The following is a 16,015-nucleotide window of genomic DNA, read 5'->3' on the forward strand; positions in this document are numbered from 1 at the left end:
GTACGTCAATGTACTACAAAGAGGAGCAAGGAGAGAATGGCAGCAGCGCTGTGTAAAGATCGAACGAAGAAACGGGATTCGATTAGGAGATGTGGTCGATGAGTTGAGGGGCATGTTGAAACCTAATGAGGCGGTGACGGAGTTTGGGGGGGATGTGCAAAAAGAGGTGCTGCTGGAATGGAGATTCGATGATGCAGCAATAAGAATGATGTGTTTTGAGTGGTTGGACAGCACGGGATAAGGGCCGTACTACTAGGGGAGAACGAAATGCCGTGAGAAAGCGCTGGACGCTCTAAGGTAATGTCAATAGGAGTCTGGGTATACTATGAAGCAGTAAACTATCAACGCCACGCGCCAAACCAATGATTACGAGATCAAAAGAAGTGAAAGGATCAAAAGTTTTACCAATTCCATGTCCGACTCGCTGCAGAGAACACGGGTGGCTTCCAGATCAGGCGATCAGGATCGATGCTCCTCTTGCCTTTCAGCTTTTCCTTTGCCTTTTGTCTCTCCCGCTGCGCAATAACTGCATCTGTAAGGACGACGACATGCTGATTCTTGCTATATCGCAGCATGTTCAGATTCTGCAGGGTGTGTAGAACATCATTCGTGGTCATTGCGGTCGCAGCACCCAGATCTTCGATATTTGCTTCTGTACGGCCAGGCTCCATGAGTATGTCGACAAGAATCTCCTGCCAGTAGGCACGATATCCCAAAAGACCCAAATCAGACAAAGGCTTTTCTGGAGACCCGAGCTTGTTTTCACGCTTGGAAAGGAGGTAAGAAAAGTCGATGAGCAGTTTACCGAAACCTTTCCGTTGGTATTGAGGGAGCGTAAGGATACAGGCTACGTTGTAGCCCTCTGCGGATTCCTTTTCTTTGGAGAAGTAGCCTACGAAATGGCAGCCGTGTTCGTCGCGGGTGCACATGCAGTAGAACAAGAAAGGGTCAACATCGTAATAGAGCGTCTTGTGATCTAAGAAGAGTTTTGAAAGCAGACAAAGATTGCGACACCATGTTCGCTGCCGCCTCCCGTCGATCTCGAAGAAGGATACGTAGTCATCTCGGTATATTTCGTTGCCAGGGGGGTGAAGGAGGTGGCACTTTGAGCGGTGGCGCTCGAACTGCGTAACTTCGCCGTAGTAAGAGAGACAGAACTCGCAGATGTAGACTACATCTGAATCCACAAAGTCAACTGGGTAGGGTGAGAAGTACCAAGGCTCGACCTCGAACTTGCCCATCTGAATCTTCTCCAAGTTACGCACTCGTGAGATTTCGGTCTGGTTCTGCGTCATGGATCCTGATGTACGAAGCTTTTCGATTTCGTCTTCTCTCGAGTAGTCCTGGGGTGGCATAGCCTTTGCTGCTGCAGCGGCATCCTGCACGTCGACGAGGTCCATCTCCTCGTCCTCGGGTTTTGGCGTGCCATCGGTAACTTCGCTTGTCACTATCAACTCTTGATTTTCTTTTCCACTTGCTTTAGATGGTCTTGATGCTTTGCCTGGCAAGTTGCTAGACGTCGACTCTGGGGTGCCAGAGATCTCGCGGTCAAGTTTGCTGCGTGATCGCTTGAGATTCTTCTGATCAGACTTTGAAGGTGCTTTGTCAGTCTTGACGGTAGTGCCCTTCTTCTTGTCGGCTTTTTCAGGCGCAGGCCACTCCACTTCTCTCGAAAGATCTATCCTTTCGGCTTCGATCCATTCATCCAAACGTTTGTTGAATTCCTCATAATGAACATAAAACTTGGGCCTGCCCTGCCGTGTTTGGATGGACAGTATTTCAGCTTTGCGCTTCTCGCCGTCCTGTGGGGTGTTAGTTGGAGTTTTAGAAGACTTGGTGTTTCCATCCCGATGATGGATGCTGCTGGGGCTCGCGTCGCGCATCACGCCATTCACGTACCTTCTCAACCCATGCCTTCACACCGGTTCTGCACGCAATACATCAGCATACGTGTTCAGATTTTGCGCATAGTGTCGCACTCACCTCAGCTGTGCAAGAGTGGCAAAGCCAGTTTCTACCGGCGCCGGCGTGCCGGAGGGCTCATGCGAGTTCTCTCGAGGCGCCATGGTGATGCGCTGCGTGTTCCTCGACTACTGCAGTTTTTGGGTCACGTTGTGAAGTTTGATGTCGCGATGATGTTGGGGGTGCTGTCCTGTGTCGCGACGTTGCCGCCTGCCGATCGGGCCTTTGCGTCGCGTCGAGCCGACATCTGGAATGTGCTAGCGCGCGTTTGAACTTTTGCTCGCGGGGACTGAGCGGAGAAAGTCAAACGGCCAACATTCTCGACAACCACTGACAGGACGACCCTCACACCGCTATGCCGCGCAGGTAACGACAAAATGGCTCCAATCGATCTCGGCACTCTGTCCAGCAACTGGAAGATACTGCAGCAGCGCCTGAAGCCCTCAACGCCGGCAACACCTCTGAAGAACAAGAAGTTGGAAGAAGAGAAGCCGTCTTCACTCAAGCGCAAGCGACCACAGCACGCCAATGGGAAGCACGGAGATGAACCAGCAAAGTCTGTAAACGGCTCACAGAAGAACACACCGCGCAAACCCCTGCCCTCGAGAAAGCGACAGAAGATGGAAGAGCCTACGTCTGTGGGCGCTTCAGTCAAGCAGCATGATACCAAATCCCTCTCTAAGAGCGTCTCGATGCCCTCTCTCAAGAAGACGCCTCTTCTGAGCGACCCGCGAGACGCTGCAGCTGCAGTGTCAATCCTCGAACCACATCCCGACTTCCCCGATGTAGAGAATGAGGGCGTGTCAGAAGTAGCGCTACCCGGCAAATACGTCGCATTGGATTGCGAGATGGTGGGAGTAGGACCAGAGCCCAACCGCGACTCTGCGCTAGCGAGAGTGTCTCTGGTCAACTTTCACGGTCACCAGGTCTACGATTCCTACGTCCAGGTACCACGACAGATCGAAATCACCGACTATCGAACACATGTCTCTGGTATCGAGCCCAGGCATCTTCGCAAGGACGTCGCGCGACCCTTCGACGAAGTACGAAACGACCTTAAGATCCTTCTCACCGGGCGCATACTCGTTGGTCACGCGGTGAAGAATGACCTCGACGTGCTCATCTTGAAGCATGACAAGCGCTTCATTCGCGATACATCCAAGTTCTCAAAGTTCAGAGAATTGGCCACCATACCAGGGCGCACACCAGGTTTGAAGCTATTGGCAGAGAAGCTGTTGGGCGTGGAGATTCAAGTCGGCGCGCATAGCTCAGTCGAAGACGCCCGCGCTACTATGGCGCTCTTCAGGTTGGAGAAGGACAGCTTCGAGCTTGAGGTACGGCAGAAGTATGGCAATATCCGCCTCGACGCAATTGGACCAGAAGTCGACGTCGGTGGTAGTGAAGATACCAAAAAGAAGAGCCGGAACAGGAAGAAGAAAAAGAAGAGGAACTAAAGGGCAGGGAGATGTAGTCTCGCCATTGTTGTTGTTGTTTCTGATTTTGCTGCATTTGCATGGAGTCTTGCATGGTACGGATACCCTGAAAAGTCCACGTGTACATCATTACTGTTGGATTCTGTATTGTTGGTAGCAGTAGCTTCTACAAGCTCTGGCCAAGGTTGTCTTTAGCCGGGAATGGATCAGATATTTCCACCACCTGTATTGAACAGAGGCCTTTTTCTGACGTGGAGTCTTCCGTCCATTTCTGAAGTAATGACCACCCAAGCCATAGATTAGTACGAAGCTAAATGTGATTCTGACGATACAGCATCAACTTGAGGTATCGCAAGGTGGGGCGTCATGCACATGGCTGACCTGCCAACACCACCTAGGTATCAACTCCCCAGATATTTGTCCGCTACCAATCATCGTCACGTCCAGCCGAAGCTCACTCCACCTATCGGGTGCTTTCCGGAACTTCTAGACATGACCAAAATTGCACAATTTGCACTCGTCCGACACAGCAAGTTCGACGACACATACTCGGAGCTTAGCGGAGATAACATCTACCATGATCAAAGCTCTCCACATCAAACGTGCAAGATGTTACCCCTCCGCTTAACGCCATCCGACAGCGATCGGCCCCGAAAACCTTCGGAAGTTTCCAACCTGGACGTAATAGAGGTAGGAAGCGACCAGCGACCATGGACCCTGAGGTACTCTAGCCTAATACGTCATGCCCATGTAGAGCTCCATTGATATAAGAAGAGGTTCCGTCCTACACTAATCGCCTCACAAAGAGCACTTTAACATCTAGCCTCTCAATTTTACATCTTCTTCCAGAATTCTACAGAACCCAGATTCAATATGCCTTCTCCATTCGGTGATGCGCCCAAGGCGGCGTCCCTCCTGGACTTCCACCGCGTCATGTCGCCTACTGCCGGAGTTCGCGTTTCTCCTCTTTGCTTGGGAGCCATGAACTTTGGTGATGCGTGGGAAGAGATGATGGGCAAGTGTGACAAGAAGACCGTGTTCGAGATCCTAGATTTCTTCCACCAACAAGGTGGTAACTTCATCGACACGTAAGTCCTTGTACTTTCCCCGCGCCAATGCTACTGCAGTGTTTCACATGAAAACAACAACGCTCCACTACTGAAGCTGACACTAAAACAGCGCAAACAACTACCAGAACGAGGAGTCCGAGACGTGGATCGGTGAGTGGATGAAGGAGCGAGGCGTACGACACGAGATGGTCGTAGCCACCAAGTTCACCACTTGCTTCCCCGATCCAAACAACTCTCCTCGCCAACGTATCAACTATGCTGGTAACAGCACAAAGTCCCTCCGCGTTTCGCTCGAGGCATCCCTCAAGAAGCTTCAGACTGATTACATCGACCTGCTGTACGTGCACTGGTGGGACTTTACAACGTCTATCCCAGAATTGATGCAATCCCTCAACGCCGTCGTCAACTCCGGAAAGGTTCTATACCTTGGAATCAGTGACACACCTGCTTGGGTCGTCAGCAAGGCGAACGAATGTAAGTGCCACCTCGTGAAAGTATACAGGGTCTGAACTGACGGTACTAGACGCCCGTAACCACGGCCTGCGCGGCTTCAGCGTCTACCAAGGACGTTGGTCCGCAGCTGAACGTGATTTCGAACGCGAGATCATTCCAATGGCACGCGAAGAAGGCATGGCGCTCTGCCCATGGGGTGCTCTTGGTGGTGGTAACTTTACATCCGAAGAGAAGCGCAAGAACAACGAGCAAGGCCGCAACTTTGGTCCCCCATCTGAGAAGCATGTCGCAATCTCTAAGAAGCTAGAGGGTGTTGCCAACCAGAAGAAGACCCAGATCACTAGCATTGCGCTGGCATACGTACGACACAAGTACCCCTTCGTGTACCCGATTGTTGGCGGCCGCAAGATCGATCATCTCAAGGGCAATATCGAGGCGCTTGAAATCGAGCTAAGTGAGGAGGAGATTGATGATATCGACTCTGCTGTTCCCTTCGATGTTGGCTTCCCCATGAGCTTCTTGTTCGAATTTGGCGGCGGCCAGAAGTACAAGAACACCATGACTAGCTCAGACGTTGGCCTCCTGAGGTATGCTGGACCCATGGACAGCGTACCAGTACAGCAAGGGCCTAAGCCGCATTCGCTACAAGGACATGGAGGCAACTAAGAGCATGGAATGTTCAAATCAAACATGTATAGCCGAGTGCAAAGCTACATGAACGAATAAAAGTAAAATCTCAAAACTCATATCAATAGAATATCAAAATTTTATCTTCACCCCGTTTCTCTATACTGTGTCTTTCTGACACAACTTATATTTGACCGAAGCCTGCTCTTGATATGCTAGTCCGACCAATGAGAATCTAAGCAGTAGCCCCACTTACATACCCTTTGCACTTTCCAATTCGCTCGCTCGGTGCAGCACATCACACATCCCAAACCATGGATTCTCAAATCACTTCGCTATCCGATTTCAGGCTACCCGACTACCCCGATGCCGCACTACGCCTCAATGGGTCCCTTCTCAGTGTTATCGACCCTTCCCCTCTCACACCAGAAGCTTCCGAAATCATAACTCCAGCAATCGGTCTAGCGACAGTTCTCTACAGATGGCACCCAAACGCTTTGGCAGCTTTCTTAGATCTGGATGCCTGGTTTTCCCTAACATGGACGCTGAGCATTGCAGAAGGTACGCCAGACGGCTCAAAAATTGAAATTGGTCGCATAGGCAACCAAATCACTTTCGGCAGTCTGGATAGCAGCGGCGATAACTGGACATTAATGCTTACCTACAACATTGTTTTAGAGGGCGAAAACAGAGGGAAGTGGATACCAAATCCCAAAGAGAGCATGCTAGGTGAAAAAGACGTTACGGATCCTGACGAGATTGAGAAGCTAGGCTGTGAGTTCGCGGAAAAGATAATAAGGGAAAAGAGATGGGAGACGGGGAAGAAGATGAAACATAGGTTCTTTGTCGAGTATGCGCCCATGGATGTTTGGGGTGACGGAATACCGATGAGCCCGCATTGGCTTTATTCGTCTCTTGACCTCTCGAGCTGTACGGCTTGCAAGAAGACAGGTGTTTCGCTACAGAGATGTGGAAGGTGCGGTACGTCGACTTATTGCTCGGATGTCTGCCAGAAAGGGGACTGGGCTGTGCATAAAGATGTCTGCACGATGAGTATGGAAGACAGGGGACAGGCGATCAAGTTGTCCGAGAAGGGCGGACTGATCAAGTGGGACGTGGAGAAGACTTACGCGAAAGAGGAGGGAGAGATGAGCGCGAATCCGAACTTTGAAATCCCACAGGTGAAACGTAGGAAAGCCGACTGAGGGAAGAGCGCAAGGAAGAGCGAACAAAGACGATGAAGCGATTTGCCTCCCAGCAGACCGGCAGCTACATTGCTATCCCTGTTGATGTTATAGAAAAAGTACTCCTCAACATGCAGGTATGTAGTCATATGACGTCTCTTGATGATTTCATTCTCGTCTTAGAGCTACTACGATCTACCATGCACAAAGTTACCCGCATTGTATCCTGTCGATCTCGTCATCGTCTCTTTCTTTTGTGGATATCGAGCATTGTCTAGTTTGACCAGTATCGAGCTTTTTGTAACATCGCTTACATGGTCTTTTGTTCTCTCTTTCATCTGTATTCGGATGCTTGTTGCTCCATCCAACAGGATACTGGAGAGCGTTTGGTCCAGTGATACGACGCTTGTGCTTCATCCTTAGATCGTGTTGGGAGCAAGCGCTCAACCGTGCGTTAAACGCGACACAGCTTCGTACCAGCCCTCTCTATTCACAATTGGTGCAAGCCTGCAGCAGATGTGGAAAGAGGCGAGGGACCCAAGTCCGAAGCTTAAAATGTTCGAACTCCCTTTCCCTCCCTCGGCGGGTCAGATGCGTAGAAGACTTTATAGGTCTCAACTGTCCTAGTAAGTCTCACTCCTCCTCGGCCTCCTCCTTGACCTCTGTCTTGATCTCCACCTTGGCTTCCGTCTTCGCTTCCTTCTTTTTCTCCTTGTCCCACTCTTTCTGCTCCTTCATGAACCTCTCCTTCTTCTCCACATACCCATTATGCAGCTTAGCCTTCTCCCAAACCTCTCTGAAGATACCACTGGCCTCCAATTTCTCCTCCTGCCCCTCATGACCCTTGCTCTTCTCCAATAGCTCCCCAGTCTTTTTATCATACTTTCTTCCCCCGGCATGGTTTGCATATCTCTTTGCCCTAGTCATGCCCATCTGCAAGAATTTGCGAGACATGTCCATGCCAATGAAGTCGTCGTTCTTGTCATATTCTAGAAATTTGCTGTAGATGTCGGAAGAAGACTTGCGAGCGATAGCAGGTGTTTTGAAACGCCATAAAGGAAGGATCTCGGACTTGTAGGGCTCGAATGTCAGGACACCGGTTTCGCCGCGTCCGATGCGGTAGGCCATCCGCTGAGATTTTGTGAGGGGCTCAGAGGGCATTTTGATCACGCACTTAATCATGGAATGACATCTACTAAGCGGGTGTCGAGTTCAGAGTCCGGAAGTGTTGACGACAAAACGCGGTGGCTGGTGAGGTTCATGACGTAGTGCGTTCACGCTACGCGACACGCGGTCACGTTCTTTTGTTACGTACTAGGCAAATCTCCGAACAGTGCTGGGCTTCAGGGTCGAGGCGCGTAGTATAGCGCCATACCCTCCAGAAGAATTGGCGTAAACTAGTGTATGTTCTCATGGGGTCTGAAAAGTCGCTGCGACTGATCTGTACACGGATAGAAGCGGTGTTGAGATGTTCGATCAGGACTTGGTCCTTTCTTATATACAGTCTATCGCGGTTCTCTTTCTAGTGCCACTATATATGTGCAGATCCTTAGATGCAGTGGTCGCACTGGCGTGAGTTTTGTACCCCATGTCTGTGAATATGTCCAGCAGCGGCATGTCTATTTCGTTGAATTGTTCCGCACGTCTCCTGTTATTGATTGTCGTTCTTTCCCCACGGTCTGCAGACGACCCTCTCGACCCTTTGTACGATCGACAATTGTTGCTCCTCCTTGCTCTCCTCGTCTTGCACACCCAGTACCTGCCCGATCAGACCACCAGGCTTCGGCACTGGGCACTCCCTCTTGGCAGCCAACTTCTCTTCCAATAGGCGCTGCCTCCTCCGCTCCAAACTCATGCCTTCATTACAGCTCTCGTCTTCTGATATTCTCCGTCTCCTTCTCCGCCTGTTCTCTCCTGTGGGGTCTGGGGAATCGGCGAGCGTTCGAGGGTCGACTGGGCAGGGTATCAGATGTGGAGCGGCGACGACGAGGAATGAAACCATGAGGGTCGTTCCAAAGAGCGAAGTCGTCATGCGCGACCGCGGGTGGAGGTGCGGAGGCATTTTATGTGTGTGAGTGTAAAAATTAGAGAGCGGATTGCGGAGGCATCACTGGACCTGAGGAGTCGTCAATAGCTGGTAGATGTAATTCCAATGATCGCCAAGAGCATACTGTGCCAATTGAGATGCCTCAAGCAGGTGTGGATGGTGGGGAAGCGGGGTTGTCGGCGGTGATGGTGTTCTGGTGGAGTGAACATAGAGGGTCGAGCTAGCTGAACGGCTTAACGAAGATCCCTGCGCGTTCGGCATGCCCGCTGTGGATCTCTCTCGTCCTCGACTTCACCAGCCCACCACTTTGACTTGATAACCCACCAAACGGCTACCGTCATATTACAATCGCTATCTTCACTTGACAGTCATACACAACCATCACGTAATCGTACGATTCGCGCCGTCATTGCATCCATAACGCGCCATACGCGTACCGCCACCGTCTATACTATTCGCGCCCACCAGAATCTTCAATTACGAACAGCTTCTGCTACTGCGAAACTGTTGCGCACGTGATAGAAAAACAAACCTTTATCCATCCCGAAAAGCCCCGCGCGGGCGTGTAGCGCATAGCCATCGCCATGAGTGCCGGTGGTAGCGACCTTGACAAGTACGGCTACCCACTCAGCCTACTATTATACATGCGATACACAGGGCTGACAATGATCGCAGGGCGATCCAGCAGCTCCGCGCATGTCGTCCGATTCCCGAGAATCAAGTCCGAGAGCTATGTTACAAGGCACGCGAGCTGTTGATCGAGGAGGGCAACGTGGTTGGAGTGGATGCGCCAGTGACGGTAGGCACGGTATTGTTATATTCGTGAACATAGCTGATTATACGTCCTTTCTTAGATCTGCGGTGATATCCATGGTCAATTCCACGACCTCATGGAGCTCTTCCGAGTTGGTGGAGATGTACCAGATACAAATTACCTTTTCATGGGTAAGCCGACAGGATCCCGCCACATTATTTTGTGCTGACTCTGTGTAGGCGACTTCGTTGACCGTGGTTTCTACTCGCTCGAATCTTTCCTCCTACTTCTATGCCTCAAAGTCCGATACCCAGACCGGATAACGCTCATCAGAGGCAACCACGAGTCTCGGCAGATTACAACTGTATACGGGTTCTACGATGAGTGTTTGAGGAAGTACGGCAGCGCGAACGTATGGAGGTAATGACCATTACCCAGCTGGTTTAGTAGAGCGCAACACTAACAAGAACAGGTATTGCTGCGAAGTCTTCGATTACCTAGCCCTCGGCGCTCTCGTCCAAGGCGCTGCGACTTCTCTCCAAGCCACCGATGGTCCCATAGCCGAGTCTAGCAACGCTGAAAACATGCCAGACATCGATCAAGACATTGAGATCGAAACGCTCAACGCTAACGGCGAGGTTATGTACCGCTACGCACGCAACTCAGACTCCCAATCAAGCGCCGCATCACAAGTAAGCGCAAACATGGGCTCTTCATCCCCTGTCGCTCCAACACCTGGACGTGTTGGCCCTGCAGGAACTGGCGCAACTTCCTCCGCCAACGGCTCGGCTCGGAACGATACAGGAGCCATTCTATGCGTACACGGAGGTCTATCACCTCTCGTTGACTCAGTGGACAAGATCCGTCTGTTGGACAGGAAGCAGGAGGTGCCCCACGAAGGAGCTATGTGCGACCTCCTATGGTCTGATCCCGACGAGATTGACGGATGGGGCTTGTCGCCGCGTGGTGCAGGATTTCTATTCGGGGCCGACATCGTCAAGACTTTCAACCACAAAAACGACCTCAGTCTCATTGCTAGAGCTCATCAATTGGTTATGGAAGGATTTAAGGAGATGTTCGACTCAACAATTGTTACTGTGTGGTCAGCGCCAAACTACTGTTACCGTTGCGGTAACGTAGCTGCCATTTTGGAGCTCGGCGAAGACGGATCAAACGCCGGTTTCCAACGGAGGTCGAACGGAGATAGAGCGGGTGGTGGTGGAGGCTGGGTGTTAGGCTCGAATGCTGGACCCAACGGCGAGAGGAGATTGAGTTCTGTACTCAACGACAATTTTCAGAAGAATAGAGACGGGCCGGGACGGCGATACCGGGTATTCGAAGCCGCTCCACAGGACTCACGAGGCATGCCAGCAAAGAAGCCAGTGGCGGACTATTTCCTTTAAAGAACAGAAGGCGCATGAGAACGCTTTGAAGTTAATTCTGTCAACAAGCTTGGGCGTCTGGAGTTTGTAACAAGGATTGGAGGAAATCGAATGACATGCCTGACTATATTGCGAGGCTAGCACACTGCCACTCGACGCGACGAAACATTTGGATGCTATCACTCTACCGAACACCCTAGCACCAAGGATTCCTTTCCCTCGTACATTGGCCGCATTCATGACCGTCATACAGTCCACGCACCGCTTTACTTTACAGCAACTAATGAATGCTCGACAGCTCTAATGACATATTTAATCAAAGAGTCTTTGAACTAACCCAAACGCTCGTCAGACATCAAAACCGAGATAGTACGGTATCATCCCAACACCTACCGTGGGCGATTTTTGCTTATCCCAAACTTGACCGGGGCGGCGATGTGGCCATGAACATTTCCCTTGTTACCAAGTTCGACATCTGGCGTTTGTCAGTGGCCTGAATCTGAGAGGACTGAAGGACATACCGGCTTCAGACTGGACAACTCGACGGTGCGGCATGAAGTTGCGCAACAACAATACCAAGATGGGAATACAGGTGGCTAGGAGGGTCACAAAAGCTATAATTGCTTCTATCGACCAGGAAGACATAGCGAGGTTGGTATGATCAGTGCGTAGTGTACAAGAGGGCTTCTGGCTGTGACATTGAACTAGGAGCGCGACCTCTGCTAGGATTTTATCACATTTTCAAAAGCAGAATCTGCCTTGGGAGCCTCTGTAGGACCTGCGACAATCAGTTTGACAGGTTTTGCATGATTGGGGCATGTTGACTCCGCCCTCTTCCAGTCTGGTATGAGAACGGGGTCACTTTTGCAAAATCTTGCGCTAACCAATTCGAACCGCACCCGTCACGTCAGAGACTACAAGATTTTGTTGCGCAATGTATTCCGTACTCTAAGGCTACCACAGGTTTTGCATGATTGGTCAATCTACCAATGGCTTGTTGCGCCATTTACAAAATCTCGCTGCAGTCAGATTTTGCATGATTGGCCGGCTATCCAACGGCTGGCAAATGCAAGAAGACCAAAGCCGTGTCATTGGTGCACACGAGGAACGCTGCTTGCATGTGCAGTACGCGTCAGGCGGCGTTTCAGACCCAAGACTGATCGTTAAAATACCTGGGTATGCTCCAAAATGCTCAGCCTAATCCTCCGCGTACTTCTCACTTCCCACTCTTTTTACTTTGATTTTATGCCTCGTCGTACAGAATGAGTAACACTGCCAAGACCGACAACATCGATGAGAAAACATGGGAACACCATCGTGCAAGGATCGAGAGCTTGTATTGGGGGAAATCGCTCAGTGCGATTGACGCGCATATGAGAGAGCATTACGCTTTTGTTGCAAGGTATTTGCGCCGTCTCGATATAGACCCATGAACACTAATACTGAACGAAGCAAATCACAATATGAGAGGCAGTTCAGGAAGTGGCAACTACGAAAGAACCTTACTGGGCCTGAGTGGACAGTCATCATAAGGTACATGAAGAGAAACTCGATTCGCCTTGAACAAGTGGAAGTGCTGTTCAAGGGACACGAAATCCCCCACAAGAGGATTCTACAAGAGATAGCGCGACGCAGCTCGCTAAACACCACATGGCAAAGCGGTTTGTGCATACTTTGATCTTTTTGTATATCGCTTATGATGTCTAGGCTCCTACAAACTTCCAAAAGAGATCACCGTACGACCACGATCACGCCCTCCGGATATTGACGCCGCGAACGGTCTTCAGACCACAATAGTTCCTGCTATAATCCCGTCACTCTCTTCCATTCAGACCGAAGCTAGCCTTGAACTGGTTACCATACCCTCAATCTCGATTAATCGCTACAGTTCGAACGCGTCCACCCTTGCTGCTTCGTGGAGCGCCCCGTTTTCTTGGATGCGGAGTGTCGACCTGGATTCGTTCTCGCAGAACCTCTCTGCTGCCGAGCAGTTAACGAAATGGAGGAAGCCTCCAAAGGCCCAGCTCGATGCACTATTTTACTCGAAGGATCGGTCGTTTCTAGATACGCGGCACGAAAGCCACGAGACATCAGTTCCGTTGTGCGCAATCGCGTCACTAGCCAACAACCTATCCTCGGTGGACCATAATGTTTCCAATGACGCATATTCATTGTTGAAGGCGCTTCCACTGAACGTCGTATTACAAAGCCTGAAGGTCCTCCCGGTTCCGGTCTTGGATGCTCTCAAAGAACAGGTGTTTGCTACTGCTGTCAAGGTTGGGGACGTGAATCTTGTTTCGGCTATGCTGAAGTTGAATGCTGATCCTCGCGAACGAATCATGATAGATCGGTCAACCGGGTCAAAACCAACCTACCCACTTGATTATGCACGGGATGCAGATCACTTCGCCGTTGCAAAAACACTTATCTCACACATGTGTCAAGGCGCAACTCAATCGCAGCTTGACGGACTAATTGATTACATCTTGTATGGGATGGAATCTACAATGCCTGAATCGAGAATGTATTTCACAAGATGGCCCATCGGACGTTTTGGCGAGTCAAAACCGATCGAGCTCATGTGTATCGCCCTCGCTGCAGGAGCCAGGCCCAAGTGGGATTGTCTCAGAGCTGTATATGACGTTATCTTGGTAGCTTCTCTCAAGAAGCTGGTAGAGAATACGACCGGAGGTATCATGGCTTGGCTAGAGATAGGCCTGCTGAAGTTTTATCTTGGTTCCAGTTATGATTGGACGAAGACATCCCCGATCGAAAATGTCCTACAATACGTCTTTTCAGACTGCCAGCGCCAACTACCTCGAGGAGATCCAAAATTTAGGACAGTAGTTCTCGAAGGATTGAAGACTGCTATTGTCAACAAAAAAGAAGAAGCTGCCAAAATGATCTTGAGAGCGTTCAGTCTACTAGGTTACCGCCTCAATAGCGAAGAGACTTGCATGGGCAACACAGCCACGAACGATTTGATCATACAGGCATTTGATAACGCAGACTGGGATCTGGCAACATCCTTAATGTTGGCGCAGTACTCGACAGCAGTAGGAGGAAACTTGGAACAAGGCTTGAAGGCAACGGCCTCAACGGCATATCGTTCGGGAGCACAACAGCCTGTTGCAAGAAGTTTCGAGAAGCCTCCCCATGTCCCTACATATCATGAACAGTTCGCTGGCGCTGTCAAGGAGAAGAACCTAGTGCTCGCATACCAGCTACTACAAGACCACAAGCTTTCATCGGTATATATGAAGAACTTCGTTAAACTCGCGATCAGCCTCGGCGAATTTGATATGATTGTCAGTATCATCAGGTCTATGAAAGATGTTTGTTCATGGAGCTCTGGTGAGCTTTATGTCCTATTGGACCATGGTCAAATTACAGCAGTCAGTGCGCTTCTTATAGGAAATCCTGTATGGAAATCTGCTCTAGATGCTGCATGCTACAACGGGGGTTTTGGTACATTAGAAGCCATGTTATTCCAAGGGTCAGAGCTACCGTTCTTCGATCATTTTGGAGATAATAACGATTTTTTGATACAAGAGCAACAAGTATACTTCCGGGTTATCGCTTTTCACGCCATTGCAACAGGCAATTTCAAGCTTTGCGAATGGTTGTTGCAGATTGGTATGGATGCTGACGAGCTCCATTTATGCGAAATGCAGAACAATGACATGGCGGTTGTGAAAGCTCCGGTCACGTATTGCGGCTTGGCTGGTGGGGGTGGTGACCTGGTACGCTACAGCTGGTGCACAATTCCATCGCTTCTAGCTGTCGCAGCCCAACACAACCATGAGGATTGGATGAGACATCTTTTGGCTCAGGGTATCCGATCTGCCGATTCCGGAGCGTTAGTATGGGCAGTGAAGACGAAGGCAAGTAATTTTCCTGCACAAACTACAGGTGCGACATATACTGACTTCCTACACAAATCGTCAGGCAACTGTTGCCACAATTCGCTTTCTCTTGAGAGAAGCAGAGCCTGGAAGATATTCAGGCCAACGAAACTATGGCATTGCTGCACTCCGGCAAGCCATCCGGTCCCGAGACTTCACCATCATCGATGTTTTGTGTGAAGCAGTGAACATCGATGCAATCGAGCCGTCAACCAAGGAATTCTCTGAGCACGAAGCTCCTCTCAGCCCATTAGGTGAAGCAATTATACTGGACGACGTCGAGATAGTGCAGTTTTTATTGAAGCGAGGTGCCAATCCAAACGCATACGTATCTTTCGATGGTCAGAAGATGCTAAAACGAATTGAGAGTCACATACAAAGAGTGACACCCTTACTAGCTGCTATCGACATGCAGAGTCTTCCATTAGTGAAGCTTTTGTTAGAACATGGAGCGGAGGTGGATTACAAACGCAATATGGGAGTCTTTCGTACGCCATTGCAAAGAGCCGCCGAAATGGGTTGCTTCGATATTGTTCAATGCCTCATCGAGCAGAGTGCAATTATCGATACAATTCCTATCCACTCTGGTGGTACTGCTTTGCAATTAGCTGCGCTGAAAGGATTCTGCGGTATTGCTGCATTTCTGCTTGAGCGTGGAGCCGACCCAAATCACCCACCTGCCAAGGGGGATGGACGAACTGCCTTTGAAGCAGCAGCGGAGTGGGGTCATGTTGATACGATGTCGCTTTTGATGCAGTACAATGCCAACCTCGATCTGGAAGTTGGAGAGCCTCCTGAAAGTCAGCATGAACGGGCTAAACGGTTTGCGGAGAAGAATGGCTTCATGGCGTCGAAACGATTCGTGGAACACCTCTACAGGCAGGCATTGGGACAAGAAAATTGGGATATTGGGATGGCTTTAGATTGGATGTGACTGATATGCAGAGAGAGTGGGAACCACGGATGCTTTCAGGGTATATTTAGATGTCAATGTGACGGTCCTTGTCGTCTCTATTCTATCTCTGATTTACATGACCTTTTCGTTCGTCGAAGAAAACGACCTTGTGGGACACTTTCATTAGCTATCAATCGTTATGCGTTGGATGTCAATAAATGATAGTGAGATAGCATGAAAACAGGCAGGTCGATCGTAGAGTTAAAGATATACATCGAAACCGAACTGCTGAGTCTATCTATT

At 50.1% G+C, this 16,015-nt stretch overlaps 9 protein-coding genes across 9 annotated transcripts; 5 read left to right on the forward strand and 4 right to left on the reverse strand.

Annotated features, from left to right (window-relative positions):
• Positions 1-401: 401 nt before the first annotated feature.
• Positions 402-2,066, reverse strand: ESA1 (Histone acetyltransferase; the record flags this gene model as incomplete). Its single annotated transcript, XM_051730283.1, has 3 exons — positions 402-1,802; positions 1,900-1,927; positions 1,984-2,066. The coding sequence occupies 3 exons, from the start codon at positions 2,064-2,066 to the stop codon at positions 402-404; spliced, it is 1,512 nt and encodes a 503-aa protein (XP_051589911.1).
• Positions 2,067-2,339: 273 nt separating this feature from the next.
• On the forward strand, positions 2,340-3,416 carry J4E82_004001 (uncharacterized protein; the record flags this gene model as incomplete). The annotated part of the gene is made up of 1 exon (XM_051730284.1): positions 2,340-3,416. One exon carries the CDS (start codon positions 2,340-2,342, stop codon positions 3,414-3,416), a length of 1,077 nt encoding a protein of 358 aa, XP_051589912.1.
• Positions 3,417-4,268: 852 nt separating this feature from the next.
• On the forward strand, positions 4,269-5,584 carry J4E82_004002 (uncharacterized protein; the record flags this gene model as incomplete). The annotated part of the gene is made up of 3 exons (XM_051730285.1): positions 4,269-4,483; positions 4,575-4,939; positions 4,989-5,584. The coding sequence occupies 3 exons, from the start codon at positions 4,269-4,271 to the stop codon at positions 5,582-5,584; spliced, it is 1,176 nt and encodes a 391-aa protein (XP_051589913.1).
• A 275-nt stretch (positions 5,585-5,859) lies between these two features.
• J4E82_004003 (uncharacterized protein) lies at positions 5,860-6,750 on the forward strand (the record flags this gene model as incomplete). The annotated part of the gene is made up of 1 exon (XM_051730286.1): positions 5,860-6,750. One exon carries the CDS (start codon positions 5,860-5,862, stop codon positions 6,748-6,750), a length of 891 nt encoding a protein of 296 aa, XP_051589914.1.
• A 612-nt stretch (positions 6,751-7,362) lies between these two features.
• Positions 7,363-7,890, reverse strand: J4E82_004004 (uncharacterized protein; the record flags this gene model as incomplete). The annotated part of the gene is made up of 1 exon (XM_051730287.1): positions 7,363-7,890. The coding sequence occupies one exon, from the start codon at positions 7,888-7,890 to the stop codon at positions 7,363-7,365; it is 528 nt and encodes a 175-aa protein (XP_051589915.1).
• A 490-nt stretch (positions 7,891-8,380) lies between these two features.
• Positions 8,381-8,791, reverse strand: J4E82_004005 (uncharacterized protein; the record flags this gene model as incomplete). The annotated part of the gene is made up of 1 exon (XM_051730288.1): positions 8,381-8,791. The coding sequence occupies one exon, from the start codon at positions 8,789-8,791 to the stop codon at positions 8,381-8,383; it is 411 nt and encodes a 136-aa protein (XP_051589916.1).
• A 569-nt stretch (positions 8,792-9,360) lies between these two features.
• On the forward strand, positions 9,361-10,933 carry J4E82_004006 (uncharacterized protein; the record flags this gene model as incomplete). Its single annotated transcript, XM_051730289.1, has 5 exons — positions 9,361-9,389; positions 9,452-9,575; positions 9,631-9,721; positions 9,770-9,950; positions 10,003-10,933. 5 exons carry the CDS (start codon positions 9,361-9,363, stop codon positions 10,931-10,933), a joined length of 1,356 nt encoding a protein of 451 aa, XP_051589917.1.
• A 368-nt stretch (positions 10,934-11,301) lies between these two features.
• Positions 11,302-11,557, reverse strand: J4E82_004007 (uncharacterized protein; the record flags this gene model as incomplete). The annotated part of the gene is made up of 2 exons (XM_051730290.1): positions 11,302-11,387; positions 11,434-11,557. 2 exons carry the CDS (start codon positions 11,555-11,557, stop codon positions 11,302-11,304), a joined length of 210 nt encoding a protein of 69 aa, XP_051589918.1.
• Positions 11,558-12,174: 617 nt separating this feature from the next.
• On the forward strand, positions 12,175-15,751 carry J4E82_004008 (uncharacterized protein; the record flags this gene model as incomplete). The annotated part of the gene is made up of 4 exons (XM_051730291.1): positions 12,175-12,314; positions 12,365-12,573; positions 12,620-14,800; positions 14,919-15,751. 4 exons carry the CDS (start codon positions 12,175-12,177, stop codon positions 15,749-15,751), a joined length of 3,363 nt encoding a protein of 1,120 aa, XP_051589919.1.
• Between the last annotated feature and the right edge of the window lie 264 nt (positions 15,752-16,015).

This window comes from Alternaria postmessia (genome assembly GCF_024291825.1).
Source record: "Alternaria postmessia strain BMP 2775 chromosome Unknown scaffold_18, whole genome shotgun sequence".
In the NCBI taxonomy this organism is placed as follows: domain Eukaryota; kingdom Fungi; phylum Ascomycota; class Dothideomycetes; order Pleosporales; family Pleosporaceae; genus Alternaria; species Alternaria postmessia.